General features: G+C 37.8%; 1 protein-coding gene across 12 annotated transcripts in view; it reads right to left on the minus strand.

Annotated features, from left to right (window-relative positions):
• Positions 1–14,605, minus strand: part of TPK1 (thiamin pyrophosphokinase 1) — a 300,977-nt gene that overhangs the window by 143,428 nt on the left and 142,944 nt on the right. For 11 of the 12 annotated variants that reach the window (XR_011003313.1, XR_011003305.1, XM_068202525.1 and 8 more), the window contains one exon: positions 12,801–12,873. The exons of the other annotated variant lie outside the window; for it this stretch is intronic. Coding sequence is in view for 8 of the 11 variants with exons in the window: in XM_068202525.1 (XP_068058626.1) it covers positions 12,801–12,873 (73 nt within the window). In the remaining 3 variants the exon portion in view is untranslated. The remainder of the gene's footprint in view (positions 1–12,800; positions 12,874–14,605) is intronic. 12 annotated transcript variants of the gene reach the window in all.

The raw sequence follows: 14,605 nt of genomic DNA on the forward strand, positions 1-14,605 counted from the left end.
GTGATAATGATAATGATAATAATAATAATAAATCTTTGACTCTACAGTAATCCCCTATCAAAAGCTACTTTAGCATACTCTAGATTCAAATGCTGAGCTAGTAAGGTGGCCAGTTCAGTCTGTTCCCCTTAACTTTTAGCAGTTCATATTTTTAAAAGCTTTTTTTAATTTACTTTGTATGATTTTAAACTAAACTGACAAATTTATCAAGAAAGTGTCACATTATTAGTTTCAATTAGGTCTACTTTTCAAGAGAAATGCATGAATTCAGTGAAACATAAAACTTGTGGTTTTATCTTCCAAATCAGGTTTGTTGTTTTAAATTTGTGATAGTAATACAAAAGGTAGTTGCTACATATTTATTAATTGCTCAAAAGTAGGTAGATAGCACCATATGTTTCTAAATCAGATACTCACACAAGTGCCTGACAAGCAGACTTCAACAACTGTCTTATTTGCAACGGGAAGAGACCTTCTGTCTCATCACACTTGCTGCCTGTAGTCCTAGTTAACTGCATCCTAAATACCCTTCCACTGAATCATCAAAGACCAGAGTTAGGCTCCCTACAGTCAGGCACACAATTTGGGGTTGAAATGTCCGGGATTTCATAGCCTCGTCAATATAATTTTCAAAGTTGGGACACATTTAGAAATCATGTCTGTGTACTGCTCCACTCATTATTACATAAATACATTTAATTAATGTATTTTTGAGGGTGCAATTTCAAAGTCTGGCTCTCCTGTCATGTTTTAATTCAGATTTTTTGTTCAACTATAATGCTCTTACATTATTCATACCTCAGACAAAACTCTCAGCAAGAGGTCTCAGGAGCCATTATTTTAAACTAGTGAATCACTGGAAATAGTGAGGAAAAAAAAAGATAGGAGAGTGGGATGGCCTGTAATGAAAATAAATAGTCGATCTGTTAACATATAACAGGACTGGAAGGCATTGGACCTTACAGTACCTTTTGTGCAACTTCTTTAAAAGTGAATTTACTAAAAGAGAGGCAGTGTAAACACCAGTTATATGATGTGGGGACAGCTCATCTTTACAAATGTTCCCCGAATTTATCAAACCATATCAGATTTACCCTAACCCTTCAAAAAATGTTGAGTTTGCCACTAAAAGTACATCACATAAGTGATAAACAGTGCTCCCTAAGGGACCTTAAACTTTTCATACTGTTTCATTCCCAAATCTAACCAGTCCACCACACTTTCCTCCTGCCATAGGGAGTTCTGAGTTATCCCAAAGCATCTATAAGCTGTCAACCCACACTTCCATTTTTCACACTATATAGAACCAAGTTCAAGAAGAACTTGTCAAAAAATGTCAAATGCAATTATTCTCTCTTTCTCGTATCACTTTCATTCTCACCCTAGGAATCTGCTCAAACTTCAGATCTCCAAAGGCATTCAGACATAGCACTGACACGTCAAAACATTACACGGGGCTATCCTGTATTCTGTACAGGAGGACACAACCACTGGAGAATCACTGACTTTCACTCTTAGTGCCGTGTAACCTATTTCCCTGTACAAAATCCTGAAAGCCTCACCATTTTTCATAAGTATGTCTTAAATAATTCGTCCTAAATCAGCTGAACGTTTATCAATTACCTCCTTTTATTAACTCTGAGATGAACTGAGATCTTACCATGGCTTTTGGCCTTTTCTCTGTATATGGCTGGGTTGGGGAGGACCCATCCATCCCGAAAATTCTGCCACAATCAGAGAACTGGCATTGACTTGGATGGGACTAGCACTTCACACCAGGACACTGCTGCATGGCATTACACTTTATCTGGAAGCCTGATGCTAAGGATTACAATCAACACTTCATCACAAACTGCAGTCAGTTGGAAGAAAACCATTATTTTTGATGAAAAAAATGTTCAGAAAGACTGTCCAGTGAAGCAAGAAGGTTGTTTTGCATTTAAGGCACTGAAATTCTGAAGGTTCACTGGCAGAAGGGTGCTCCTCTACAGAAGGGGAGCAAAGCAGAAAGAAACTGAGACTGGCCACAATGAGGTATTTGCATTTCAGGGTATGTGAAAATCCATAGAAATGGTAAAATTAGAGGGGAAGGTTGTCTCTTTGGCTGTACTGGTTCTAACTCTTCCTGGACTTTGGGAATGGCTCTTTGGCAGTCACTGAGTGCAGCCCAGGGCTGCAAACCACAGCCAAGGCAGTCCAAGGAGGGTGGCACAAGGACTGAAGCATACAGAAACTCAGTAAGTAAAGGAAAAGCATGTGCTTGAATCTGTCACTGCCTGAGAAGGAGTTGGCTTGTCCAAACACAACAAATTACAAAAAGTATTTGAAAACTTCTCCCCACTCCTGTCCAAGATTAGGCCAAACATATTTTTAAGCTAGAATATGAGTGAATTGATTCCACTGTTGTTGAGAAAAATGTCCCCTGCAACACCCTGCCCCTCACACCACACCACACCACACTTGCTCAAAGTCAGGTGGGACCAGAGCTCTTTTGGATTCTCAATGGAGCTCTTAAGAAGGAAAAACACCTAAAGGAGTGTCAGACCTCCTCAACCTTCTCTCTTGTTTTACCTTATTAGTGGGAGAATACAACAGAAGTTGACCTGTAATATTCACAGTTTCCTCCTCCCATATGGCCCACTTCTAGTCTGGGATGAGCTCAAGATATCAAGAATATAACCTTATTGAGGAAAAGATCTTATTGAATCATTCTAGAGACCTTCCCCACATTCAGCTGTGAAAGCTGTTGGTGCCAGATCAGAAATGCACTTCTGCAAGTATGTTAGGTATTCATGAGTACATTTATTTGCTCCAAAGAACCTGCAAAAAATAGAGGATATAGAACATGCTCTGAGGTTTGAGTGTGCTCCATTACTGTAACTGGTAATATTTCCATTCGGAAAGGTAGCCTAAAGTCCCAAAGACTGTTAACAGGTTAACTGAGTTCTGGTAATGTTAACCAGCAACTTCTGGTGAGCTGACAATTCCTTACTTGAAGGGTTATTATCAATTAACTGCAAAGTAAATGCTTACTGAATTAATTGTTTCAATTGGGTTAACAATTGTTTGGACAAATTATACATTATATCAGGACCTGCTGCAGAATTCGGACAAAATAGTTTTAACAACTGTAAATTTACTGTAAATACATTCAAACTTTCATTGCAGCTTGTTATATTTTTAGATCCTTGTAGGATTTTTTATTCTTCACAGATGACTGTCCCATCAAAGCCTAGTCAAGGATGGAATAAATATATTTAAAGTCCTATTTTAACTTCAAACAAAAAGATTAAAAAAACAACCCCAAAAACAAACAAACAAACCCAAAGAAAACCACCAAAACCAACCTCTCTGCACTCCTTCCTAATAACCTGAAAATCTTACTTTTAGATTAAAAAAAATATGGTATCCATGTGTGTGTGCTTATTTTATCCCAGTCACTTCTTTACAACTGCAAAAAAGTGACAACAGATTTAATTTGCTGATGTCTCTGGGAATTTTTTCTATTTCTATCCAGTTCTCTTTCCTGCTCTCTGCTCCTACCTTTATTTTTATCTCTTAAAATGCTTATCTTCTCCTAAATTTTAAAGAGTCTCTGTTTTTTTCCTCAGTTTTTGTTTCTCATTTTCCTCTCCCCAAGATTTCATTTTTCTCTCTTAAGTCATATCATCACATAGAGGACTGTTTCCATTTCTAATTATAACTCCATATCTATTTCACTTACAGAACTTTTTATCAAAGACCATCATAGCTTCTTCAGCTGAAGGGAATCCAACAACACACCAGAATGCAAATTAACTCAGTCTTAAGACCAGCCAGATTTCAGCTGATTTTTTTGCACATCAGCTTATCAAACTTCATCCAAGACCTGTGTACTGGACTCTGCTGAGCACTCAAGGAAAACAGCATAATTGAAACACAGAAACTGCTTCAAATGAGCTTGTTGATGACAGGGAAAACAGCAAGGGTCCAAAAGTACATTACAGTCAGAAAAATATAAGGAGAAAGTACTAAGAAAGGTAAGTATGAGAAATACTCCAATTTGCAGAAATTTCCCTGCCCAGCTGTAATTAAAGCTGCCAGAACTGGAGTTCTTCCACTCCCCTCCATGCCCTGTAATGGTATTTCTCTGCCCCTAATATCTTCTTTCAAAAATTACATCTTAATTAAGTTTCTTCCTGGTGCACCTGAATGTAACTTTTACTATCTTGCACTGAATGCAGCTATAAAAAAAGACCTTGCATTTTGCATGTTTTTGACCAAGTCAAAATTCAATTAGTAAAAATAACTATCTGTGCTCCAGAAGCCACACTCGAATTTTCCTGTTGGACTCTACCTCTGTCTTGGTTTATAAATAACCTTAAACTTCCATAGCTTGGTGAACTAACACAGGCCAGTGCAAATTTGGCAGCTTTAGCTTATTCTTTGTCCCACTGTAAAGTTACAAAGCATTTAACTTCTCTACTTTGACAATACATGTAATTTTCTTTCTTTTCCATTTGGTGGTTGATAGAGTGCTCATCTACTGTGTGAAAACAAACAGAACAAATCCAACCTTATTCCATCTGGACTGTCATCCTTGAGGTTTTGTAACTGTATTTCTGTACATGAAGTATAAGCACCACTTGGGCAACTTTATGGAAAGTTAAGACATGTCATCCCTGGGTCATGTGTGCCAATTTATTGTGCTTTTTTAAGTTCATAGCTGTGTCAAAGATGAAGAAGCAAAGGCTATGGTGGCCTTGGTGAATCTGCCTCTGTAGTCTGGAGGTGAAGGAGAATGATCCTGAGTATCCCACACACTCCTTTTAAAGAAGGGAACTCACTCTCCACCACACTCACTACAGGTCCCTCAAAGCACGTCAGAAGCATTCTTCCTCCTCTTCCTCCTCCTTCTCCTCCAGCCCACCCGCAAACCTTACTGCTTCAAAATGAGCAACAGATTGCATCTTTTCACTCTGCTTCTGAAATGAGAGCTGACTGCTCTTTGACAAGATGCACAACAGAATCATTTGCACAGGCTGACAAGCCGCTTCTAAAAATACTTAACAATGGTAACATCAGGATTTTAGGCATCACTTTTCTTGGTTAATGATCATGTTTGAGTACCTGTTTCTGGCCAGACTTGTGCTTTGGCTGGCTCGTGAGATGACACACAACAGAATCAAGCTTATAAATCCCACAGGACATTAGGGCTTGAGTTTGTAGCAACATTTGATGAGCCATGAGGTTGTGGGTTCTGCAGCTTTGCTGGTGTCTGTTCTAACTAGGAGTCCAGAGGAAAGGGCACTGAGCCCTGTGCTCTGGGAACAATTTTCTCTTAAATTCTCTAAAAAAAAAAAAAAAAAAAAGGATGAATAAACCCCATTTACATCTAAAATGACCTATAATCTGAGTCTTCAGCCTCTAGTACCACATCAAAGTTGTCTCTTTTGTGTGAAGAGGCTTAATCACAAAATAACTGTTCAATTTCCTTCTCCAGATTAAGCTGTCATTGTTTAAAATACCTTTTTTATTCCTTGCACTGGAAATGAAGTTAATTCAATGCATTTCTATTTTTTAAACTTTTCTGTTATTTTCTCCATCACAGGCTGACAGATCAGAATAATGACTTCTTTCAGAGATTAACACCAGATTAAATTTTTTAAAACTCTTGAAAGTAACTCAAATGTCTAATGCAATATAGATTCTACTCTTTCCATTCCTCGGGCCATAACCAATGGAAGGGAGAAATAAATCTTATACTGCAACATAATATTAAACTGAAATTGGATGCAAGACTAAAATACCACCACCATCATTTTTGTTATATGGTGCACTGTTTTCTTCCATATTCTACTGTCAAGCAGTTGAGCTTCAGCTTAAGCGCTTGCAAGAAGAAAGCAAGCAACATGTAACATGGAAATTGTAATTTCAAACCTTAGCAAGACAAACCATCTCTAGTAAAAGTTTGATCTCTTAATTTCTATCTACTGTCTCCAAAAGCTAAATTACAAGCTTCAAAATAGTGCAAAGGAAAATAGAGTAATACTTTTTTTTAGGAAAGAGAACTCGGCAAAATTAAATTCTCAAATCTCCTGGGTAAACTGGGGACTGACTCAGGCTCTAATAAACATATATAGTAGCTCTCAATGACCTCAAAACTCTGAGAATCTCACTGATATTACATTGACCTACAACAGAAGGAGGACTTAGCTGCTTCTTCAGGCTCAAAAGGAGTGATGTGCACCTCAGATAGAAAGAACACACATTACTTAGAAAGATGCAGGCCTGCATAATTGAATTTGTTTTGACTTCCCCACCCCCTCCTCCCAAATCTCATCTGCATTTAAACAGATACAGTTTTTTGTAAGTTGCTACCTTAGTGAAAGCATAAAGAGTGCTCTAGAACTGGACAGACATTTTTTGGAGATTGCTTTTTAAAGGCACATAAAGAACAGTTCAAGCTCAGAGTCCTGAAATCCTTTGCTTTAAGAAAAATTATTTTCAATCAGACTTTCCAGACATTTTACATATATTACTCAGCAGGACATAAAACATCTGTACAGGCTGTACTTAATTTTAGGCTGTAAATTTGATGGCATATGCCACATTTCACTGGCTTAATTGTGCACACACCCCTGCATACCTATGGGAATGCTAGTCACTGCACAATTATTCCAATACAAGCAGAACTGCACTGAAAAGGTGGTTGATGTATATTTATCCACTCTTTATCACAATACAAGAAATCAGGACACTCAAATATAACTATCAAAAAGTAAAGCTCAAAGCCAAAAAAAACCATCCAAAATACAAATTTTTCTTAACTGCAAACAAACTAGGGAACACATTGCCAAAGGTTTGTTTTTTTTTTTTTTTTTTTTTTTTAATTTTATTTTATTTTTTTTTGGTGGATACTTGCATTCTCATCAATGTAGTGTGAAGAAAAGGGAGTAGACTAATTTTGGGGAAAATTAAATCAATCTGTGAAGCTATTAAACACATAGACATAGGAAATCTTTAAGCAATCCATTAGAGTGTAATGAAAAACTGTATTAAAGAAGCCCCACTGTGCATACTTTTGCTTTCAACAGTATTTTGTCCTGGCCCAGCTGAATGAACCTTTGATCTGACCTGATGTGACTGTCTGTCATGTTCACCTTTACAATTGCGCCACCAAGCACAGAATCTCTTACAAATTCATGACATATCTGGAACATTGAGATACTGTTACTTTCATTTAGCATGAATAAGAAATCCACATAACCAGATTCACCTAGACAAGTTACTTGAAAACACAATCTTGACAAGACCTCTGACATACTATTCAAGAATGGAACCATTTGTGAAAACACCTGTTGAATAATTACATGACTAAGGCATCCAGAAAGCTTCCAGTCTAAAATCCTAAACTGAATGTACAGTAATATACAGTTTGAACAATTAACATCAGGGCCATTCCAGATTTATAAATAGTTTTGATTTTATGAACCTCTATCAATATTAAGACACTAAGGCTCTTTCAATAAATGTACATCAGTAGAAAAAAACTACAACTTGGATCTAAGTCCGGGTGCACCAGACACCCTCACCCTATCAGAAGCAGAGCTGAGGTGGTCATAGCACTTTTTATACTTGTCAAAGATGTCGTCAGCAGAACATATTAACCAAGGGATTGCTTGGAAGCTTAAGTGGTGAATGTCAAGCAGAAATAGCCAGTCCAAGAGCAAGAGTGAATTGTTTCAGCTCCACTTGCACAAATTTTAGAGTTCCTTCTGAAACCTTGAAACATTTCACAAAAATAAAATAAACCATGTTTTTCTTAGATAACTGTTCAGTCTAACAAGAATGCTGTAAATGAGTCAAGCATTTTAATATCTGAAGTCTCATCCTGTATTAAAAATTAGTATTACGAAAAAAATGTAACATTCAGGGATAAAAGATTAAAATAGGCACACAAAAACTTAATAGTTTTCTTTGTTTTAAATTATAGTAATATAACTCAGGCAAATCAAGTAACACTGTGATTTCATAAAATTATTAAAATGTTTGGGCTTAGAAAGCAAGCAGGGAACATGGCCTAAAACGTGCAGTTTATCCAGAAAGTGTACAAGTTAGAGAGACATAAAAGCACTACATCAGTGTTACCAATACATTTTGTAAGTCTAATTATAGGTGCATCATCATAGAACAAAAATACAATACCCACACCCCACCTATTAAATCTTTTCACAGCTCTGATAACCATTAGCCCTGGAAATGAAAATAGGAAAGAGCAAGTGCTACAGCTGCAGAACTGCCTGCAAAAATAAGCAGCTCTACAGGACTTAAAACCAAAAAAGAATAGGAAAATAAGTGGATTTGTAAATAAGTTCACAGCATTTAATTAGAGATCTGAAGTAGAGCCTACTAAGTTTGCAGCAGCCTTTCAAGGCACATGAAGTTTACTTGGCGGGAAAGCCAAACCAGATTTTTAATAAATAGCATAGAATGGATTTCAAAGAACACTGGATTCAACCTTCCGCTTCTAGGCTTAAGTACAGATTTGGTGTAATTTTAGATAATGTCTTTGGACTTAAGACTTCAGAAACAGAACCTTGTTTGAGGCATAACAACAAAAATGGCTGCTTTAACTTCAAAGCAGTGTTTAAAAGGTTTCAGTAATAGAAATACTCAGCTAAAGGAAGAAAAGGATGAAACTCCAGTGACAGAAATATCACTACAAATCCTCCCTTCTTTGTGCAGTGTCATTTCCAATGCACTTCATACTGTACAGAGAAAGAATGCCAGTGCATCTATTACAGGATCACAAGTACATGCATATTTATCATGGCACAAAACCTCTTCTCAATTTCAATTTTAACAATGACAGAAAACACACAGAATAAAGAATACTAAATTGCTATTCTTTATCCTTCATTTATAGTGCAATATGATTTTAAAAAGAAATTTTAATTATGACATTTCATTTTGAGTTGTGGTGCAGTCTTATCCAGTTTTAACACTATTTAAGAAATTGGGAAAATAATCTCTAATATTTTAATAAATTTTAATAGAAGACTACAAGTACATCCTTGATAAGGATGTCAAGGTCACTGAGGCAAAACCATGACCACAGAAAATAAAAAGTAAAGCTGAATAATCTATGACACATGCTTACTTATTATCTCCCAAAAGGAATGCCTAACTCCTGACTTACACATCCCATTCAGAAGTCTGTTACACAGTTACTTTCCAAACCAGAACTTTTGCCTTTAGATCTCTTCACTATGGCATACTACACCTAACAGAGATAAAATGGATTAATTTGCTTCATGCTTATGAACTTATTTAATAAGGTTCCCCAATACAATAGTGATTGCCCTCCTAAAGGGAAAGTGGAAACATTTGTCTTGTAATCCTTGCTCAAATAAAAACACCAGAGTAACTGTCTTAAATATAGCCCATTCAGTAAAACCCCTTGGCTTTGGAAATCTGTATGTCATGTCTTCCTGTAGTGACAAAAATCTCCTTGCTTTCATTACTTGAAATGAGGTAGAAAACCTTCTGAGTCCAGGAGCAATGTCCTGGCATGAAGCTGGTGCGATGAAGAGTCAGGCTGTTGCTAGGCTGTGATGATGATACAAGTGCTATAGACAATGCTTCCCATAACCATTACTTTCATGCACTGAGTTTAATACACCCCACTACTTACCCAGCACTACACTGGGCTGTCTTTGACACAAACAATTGCATATGATTATGTTTTATAGCTCAGTGATTAACATCCATAAGCTTTACTATGAAAAAGTAACTCTTCTTAAGCAGTGGCACAATATCTTCAGATAGGTAGAAAATGTCACAATGCATTAATTTCTGCCAATATAGGTAGTTTTTATGAAATTATAAAAAACAACTGATAAAAGAGAACACTTGCAACAATACAGTAATATTATCTAATGATAGAGGCTTACCTTGTCTCAGTGTAATCTGCACATGGGTAAGGAAGGATGGTAAGCAACACTAATTGACAACGTGGTGCTTCCCTAAAGTCAGTGGTGCTACACTGATCTACTCACCTGAAGTTCTCCCACAGCCTCTTTTAAGCAGTCCTAATATCTTTTAGGTCATGAACACATACAGCACTTCCAAAAGACAGCAATTTAGGAAATTTTCTGGACTACAGAGGGTGCTTTAATGAACAAGATGCTTTAAAAGAGAAGAAATATACACCTCTCTCCAGTTTCTGTGTTTTATTACATTTTTTGCTCAGGATCTCCATAGAGACTCACCCATACTTACCATTCTAATTTTCTGACTATGGGAAGTTAATTTAAAAATGCAAAAAATTATTTTCCTAGCATGTACACCCAAACTTAAAATTCTAAAGTCTATCTGCATTTTCCTCAGTCTTGTATGAAGAGCCCAGGCAAGGATTCTGTAGGCTAGATGATGAAGTTCATTACACCTTTAAAATCCTGATTAATTACTCCTTCCTTTACAGCCTATCAGCTTAGCCCTTGCACAAGATGGATGAACTCTGTATGAAGCAGAATGATTCACTCTGTGTTCATAGAGAAGATATAAACTGCACATCACCAGTAAGATGCAACTAAGCTGACAAAAAGGATGCTATGGCCAGAAAAGTAATCCCTCTGAAAAAGGGTACTACCTACTGTATTCTTCCATCTCCCCTCTCTGTTGAATTATCCTTCACTTGCATTCTTTGGTAGGACTTACCTACCTACCAGCATGCTGTTCCATATAAGCTTTAATTGCAGAATCATAGAATGGTTCAGGTTGGAAGAAACACTAAAGAATATCAAAAGTTCCACCCCCCCTCCATGGGCAGGGACATCTTCCACTAGACCAGGTTGCTCAGAGTCCCATCCAACCTGGTCTTGAACACTGCCAAGGGTGGGGCAACCACAGCTTCTCTGGGCAGCCTCTTTCAGTGTCTCACCACGCTCACAATGAAGAAACTCTTCCTAAAATCTAATCTAAGCCTACTATCAATTTGAAGCCATTCCCACTAGTCCTGTCACTATATACTCTTGTAAAAAGTCTCCGTCTTTCTTTTAGGCTCCCTTCAGGTACTGAAAGGTTGCAATTAGGTCATTCTGAAGCCTTCTGTTTTCCTGGCTCAACCATCCCAATTCTCTCAGCCTTTCCTCATCTCCTGACCCATTCACCCCACTAATAATCTTGGGGTCCTCCTCTGGACTCACTCCAACAGGTCCATGTCCCTCCTGTGCTGCAGACCCCAGAGCTGGATGCAGTCCTGCAGGTGGGGTCTCACCAGAGAGGAGCAGAGGGGCAGCATCCCTTCCCCTGCCCTGTTGGCCATGCTGTTTTGGAGGCAGCCCAGGACATGTTTGTCTTTCGGGGTTGTGAGTGCACATGGCTGGGTCATGTCCAGCCTCTCATCCAGCAGCACCCCCATGTCCTCCTAGCAGGGCTGCTCTCAATCTGTTCATCGAGTCTGTGCTGATACTGGGGCTTGCCCATGTCCATGCCAGAGTAGTGCATTTCGTAGTTTCCCCTTTTACAGACTCACAGAAGCAGCTGAGCTGGAAGGGATCTACAAGGATCAGTGAGTCCAACTCCCAGCCCTGCACAGCATCATCCCCAAGAGTCACACCATGTGCCCAAGTGAGTTGTCCAAATACTTTTTGAATTCATTTATTCACAGATCATGAATTTTCAGTCTGAAGTGAATAGTATTAACCCAAAGCTTTTTATCTTATTTTCACTTCCCAAGCTGTAATTTATATTCCTGAGCATTTTTCTTGAGTGATTCTCCTAGAGGTGAACAGCCATCACACATTTCTCCATCCTAAAAAATGGGGTAGAATATGGAAATAAAACCCCACAGTGCCCAGAGAGAGACTATAACCCTGCTCTACACACTCCTTCAGCCCTCCTCTCACAGTTTGAAACCTTTTGTTCTAACCATTTGATCCTAAGTCCATCAGGGAAGACTTTAGGCAAATTTCATTCTTATAAATGAATCAGCAGACTAAGTCAACTACTTCAGAAGGATCAAACACTTCTCTTGCAAGTGCAGCCTGCTCCAAAGGTAAGCTGGCCCATCAAGGCAAACTGAATTTGCAGAAGCCTGCTGTCCAAGATGCAAGGGTGAGGATCTGTGTTCATCACAAAAGCCTAAATAAGTAGGCAGGTGAAGAGTTAAATACCAAAGAGTCAAGTAAAGGCAGAACTTTGAGCCCTAAGACCTGAGAAAAGTGAATTTACTTTTATGCTGCTCACTGGAAATAAATTAACACAGGTAGGAATTTATCCAATAACTCATTAGGGAGGGCACTCCACCAGTGTAGCAGAAGTATTTCACTGTAATTCAATGCTTCAGTGGGTGAGGAAAGAGACAGATTTCTCCATCTGCAGCTTTCCTCTAAAAAGGTAAAGTCATATCCTACAAATAGCACACTGAGAAACTTTCTCTAGAAAGTATGTGGATACCCACCAGGTGGAAATTATGGTAAATTAATCTTTATTTCTCAGTATCTCACCATGCAAAAGAAGTCAGATTTTTCAGGACATTTTATCCTAGTTTCTAGATGCTGTAATCTCTACCACCATATGATCTATTTCATCACCTGATAATATGAAAACTCACCCAGGATTTGGGCAGTACTGCACCTCCTGTGTTTATTTTAGTACAGTACCACAAAGCAAAACTTCTGAGTTTCTCAGGTGTTTACAACTGAAGCCTCAAAAGGAAGCAATGAAGCCAGAATCACTTCATGACCAACTGAAGCACTAATGGCTTGGATCTTACAATGCTCTATCACAGAAAAACTCAAAGGGATTTAATTTACCTTGACCTTGTAGTACTCTTTGACTTCAGGCTGAATGGAATCAAAATCACCACTGATGTAATCAGGTAAGAAGCTGAAAGGAAAGCAATGAGCAGTGAAATGAAAAATTAATCCATCTTAATATATTTAATATTTATTTTCTCAAGAGTACTATGGGCTACAAGCATTAATCTTCTTAAAGGAATATGAGTTCCTTAAAGGCATGCTTAAACAAGTTGATGTGATACAAAAAAAGGTAACAAATAAAATGTAAAACTGGCAAATCTATTGTCCCATTGCTGAGGGAGCTGCACATTGCTTAGATGCTTATATATCTCTCTGGGCCCATAAGACTTGTATTTGCCTGGTCCTAGAAAGACAACTTTCAAATATCATTCAAATGTATCATTCAGTCAGCAAAGTGTTTGAAATAGCATATCTGAGTGCTGTACATCAAGCCTCAGAGGATATCATTTGTCAGAAGATGATGATGCTTCTTGGACAGCTGGTATGCCATAAATGTTTCAAGGATTTGTATTTTAGTTGTTAGTGATGTCATCTCATTTCTACTCTTCTCGATTATTAAAAATACTCGCAAAATATGGAAGCCAAATGCTCAGTGATTTTTAACTCACATGAACTTTATTTCAACTCCTAACCATAATTTGTACAGTAATATTGCTGCAAAGCACATGGAAATAATTTTGTGATATTTATCTTTCCTTGCCACATGTAGCTTTTTAATTGCAGAATGCTTAAAAATATTTATTGCATTAATTCGTATCAAATTCCTAATGAAACTTCCCCTCTGCCATAGAAAGAATATCTTTTGAAAAAGTCCGCAATGCCCCCCAGAACACTCAACACAACTTTCCATCTTGCACAATTTCTTGAGATTTAAGAAGCAGCTGACAGGTGAGAGGATGTTTCCACTGTTTCAAGAGATAAGGCTGCACTGAGTTTTGAAAGTAAAGCTGTGACTTCTGTTAACTCCACGGCTAACATACTTTACAAGGAGGATGACAGTTCATCAGCAAATTAGTTTCCATCTTAAACTGTGTTACAAGGAATTGAGCAGAGTATATTGGGACGTATTTTTTCTGCCACATGATTTCAGAAGAATGTTGCAGGGTCTAGAAACTCCTCATATCAATGACACTTATAAAAAATCTCATGTTCTGTGTCCATGCAAAGATTTCAAAAGAGAGATGTGGTCACTGGCGACCATTTTATTTGAAAACTGAAAGCAGCTCCAGTAGAAGCTGGTAAGTACAAGTGGTGTGAGTTAGGTCATGTACAACTACGGCATTTCAAATTCCCTGCTCTCCACCATTACTAAGGTTATTATAAAAGGATATGTTCTAAAAAGAATCCCTCCAGAAGTGACTGTCCAACAGTCATTTCAGTGAGCAGTCCCTGCTGCGCTGCGTTTGACTGAGGACACAGGAATCAAGTAGGAGAAATGCAAATGCTTCAGTGTTCAGTTTCATATGCCTCCATCAGTATGGTTCAAAACTAAACAGAAAATTAGGCTTTCTCCTTCATTGAAAAGACTGACCTTTCCAATGTACAAAAATTACCACATTTTCTAAAGTTAAAATTTAAACACTTGTTTTTTACCTTTCCATGAGTTCCCTAATGAAATATTTACTGAATACAACAAGCCTAAAAACCTGCAGATATTCTCTTTCAATTTGTTATTTTATAATTATTTCCTCCTGATTGAAACAGAGCCATTAAAAGTAAACTCACTCTAGGCATTTCAGTGGTGGCCCTGAATGGAAGCCCTGGAGGTGTTCCAGAAGGTTGGGCAGGAAGAACAGCAG

The sequence above is a fragment of the Anomalospiza imberbis genome, chromosome 1, assembly GCF_031753505.1.
Source record: "Anomalospiza imberbis isolate Cuckoo-Finch-1a 21T00152 chromosome 1, ASM3175350v1, whole genome shotgun sequence".
In the NCBI taxonomy this organism is placed as follows: domain Eukaryota; kingdom Metazoa; phylum Chordata; class Aves; order Passeriformes; family Viduidae; genus Anomalospiza; species Anomalospiza imberbis.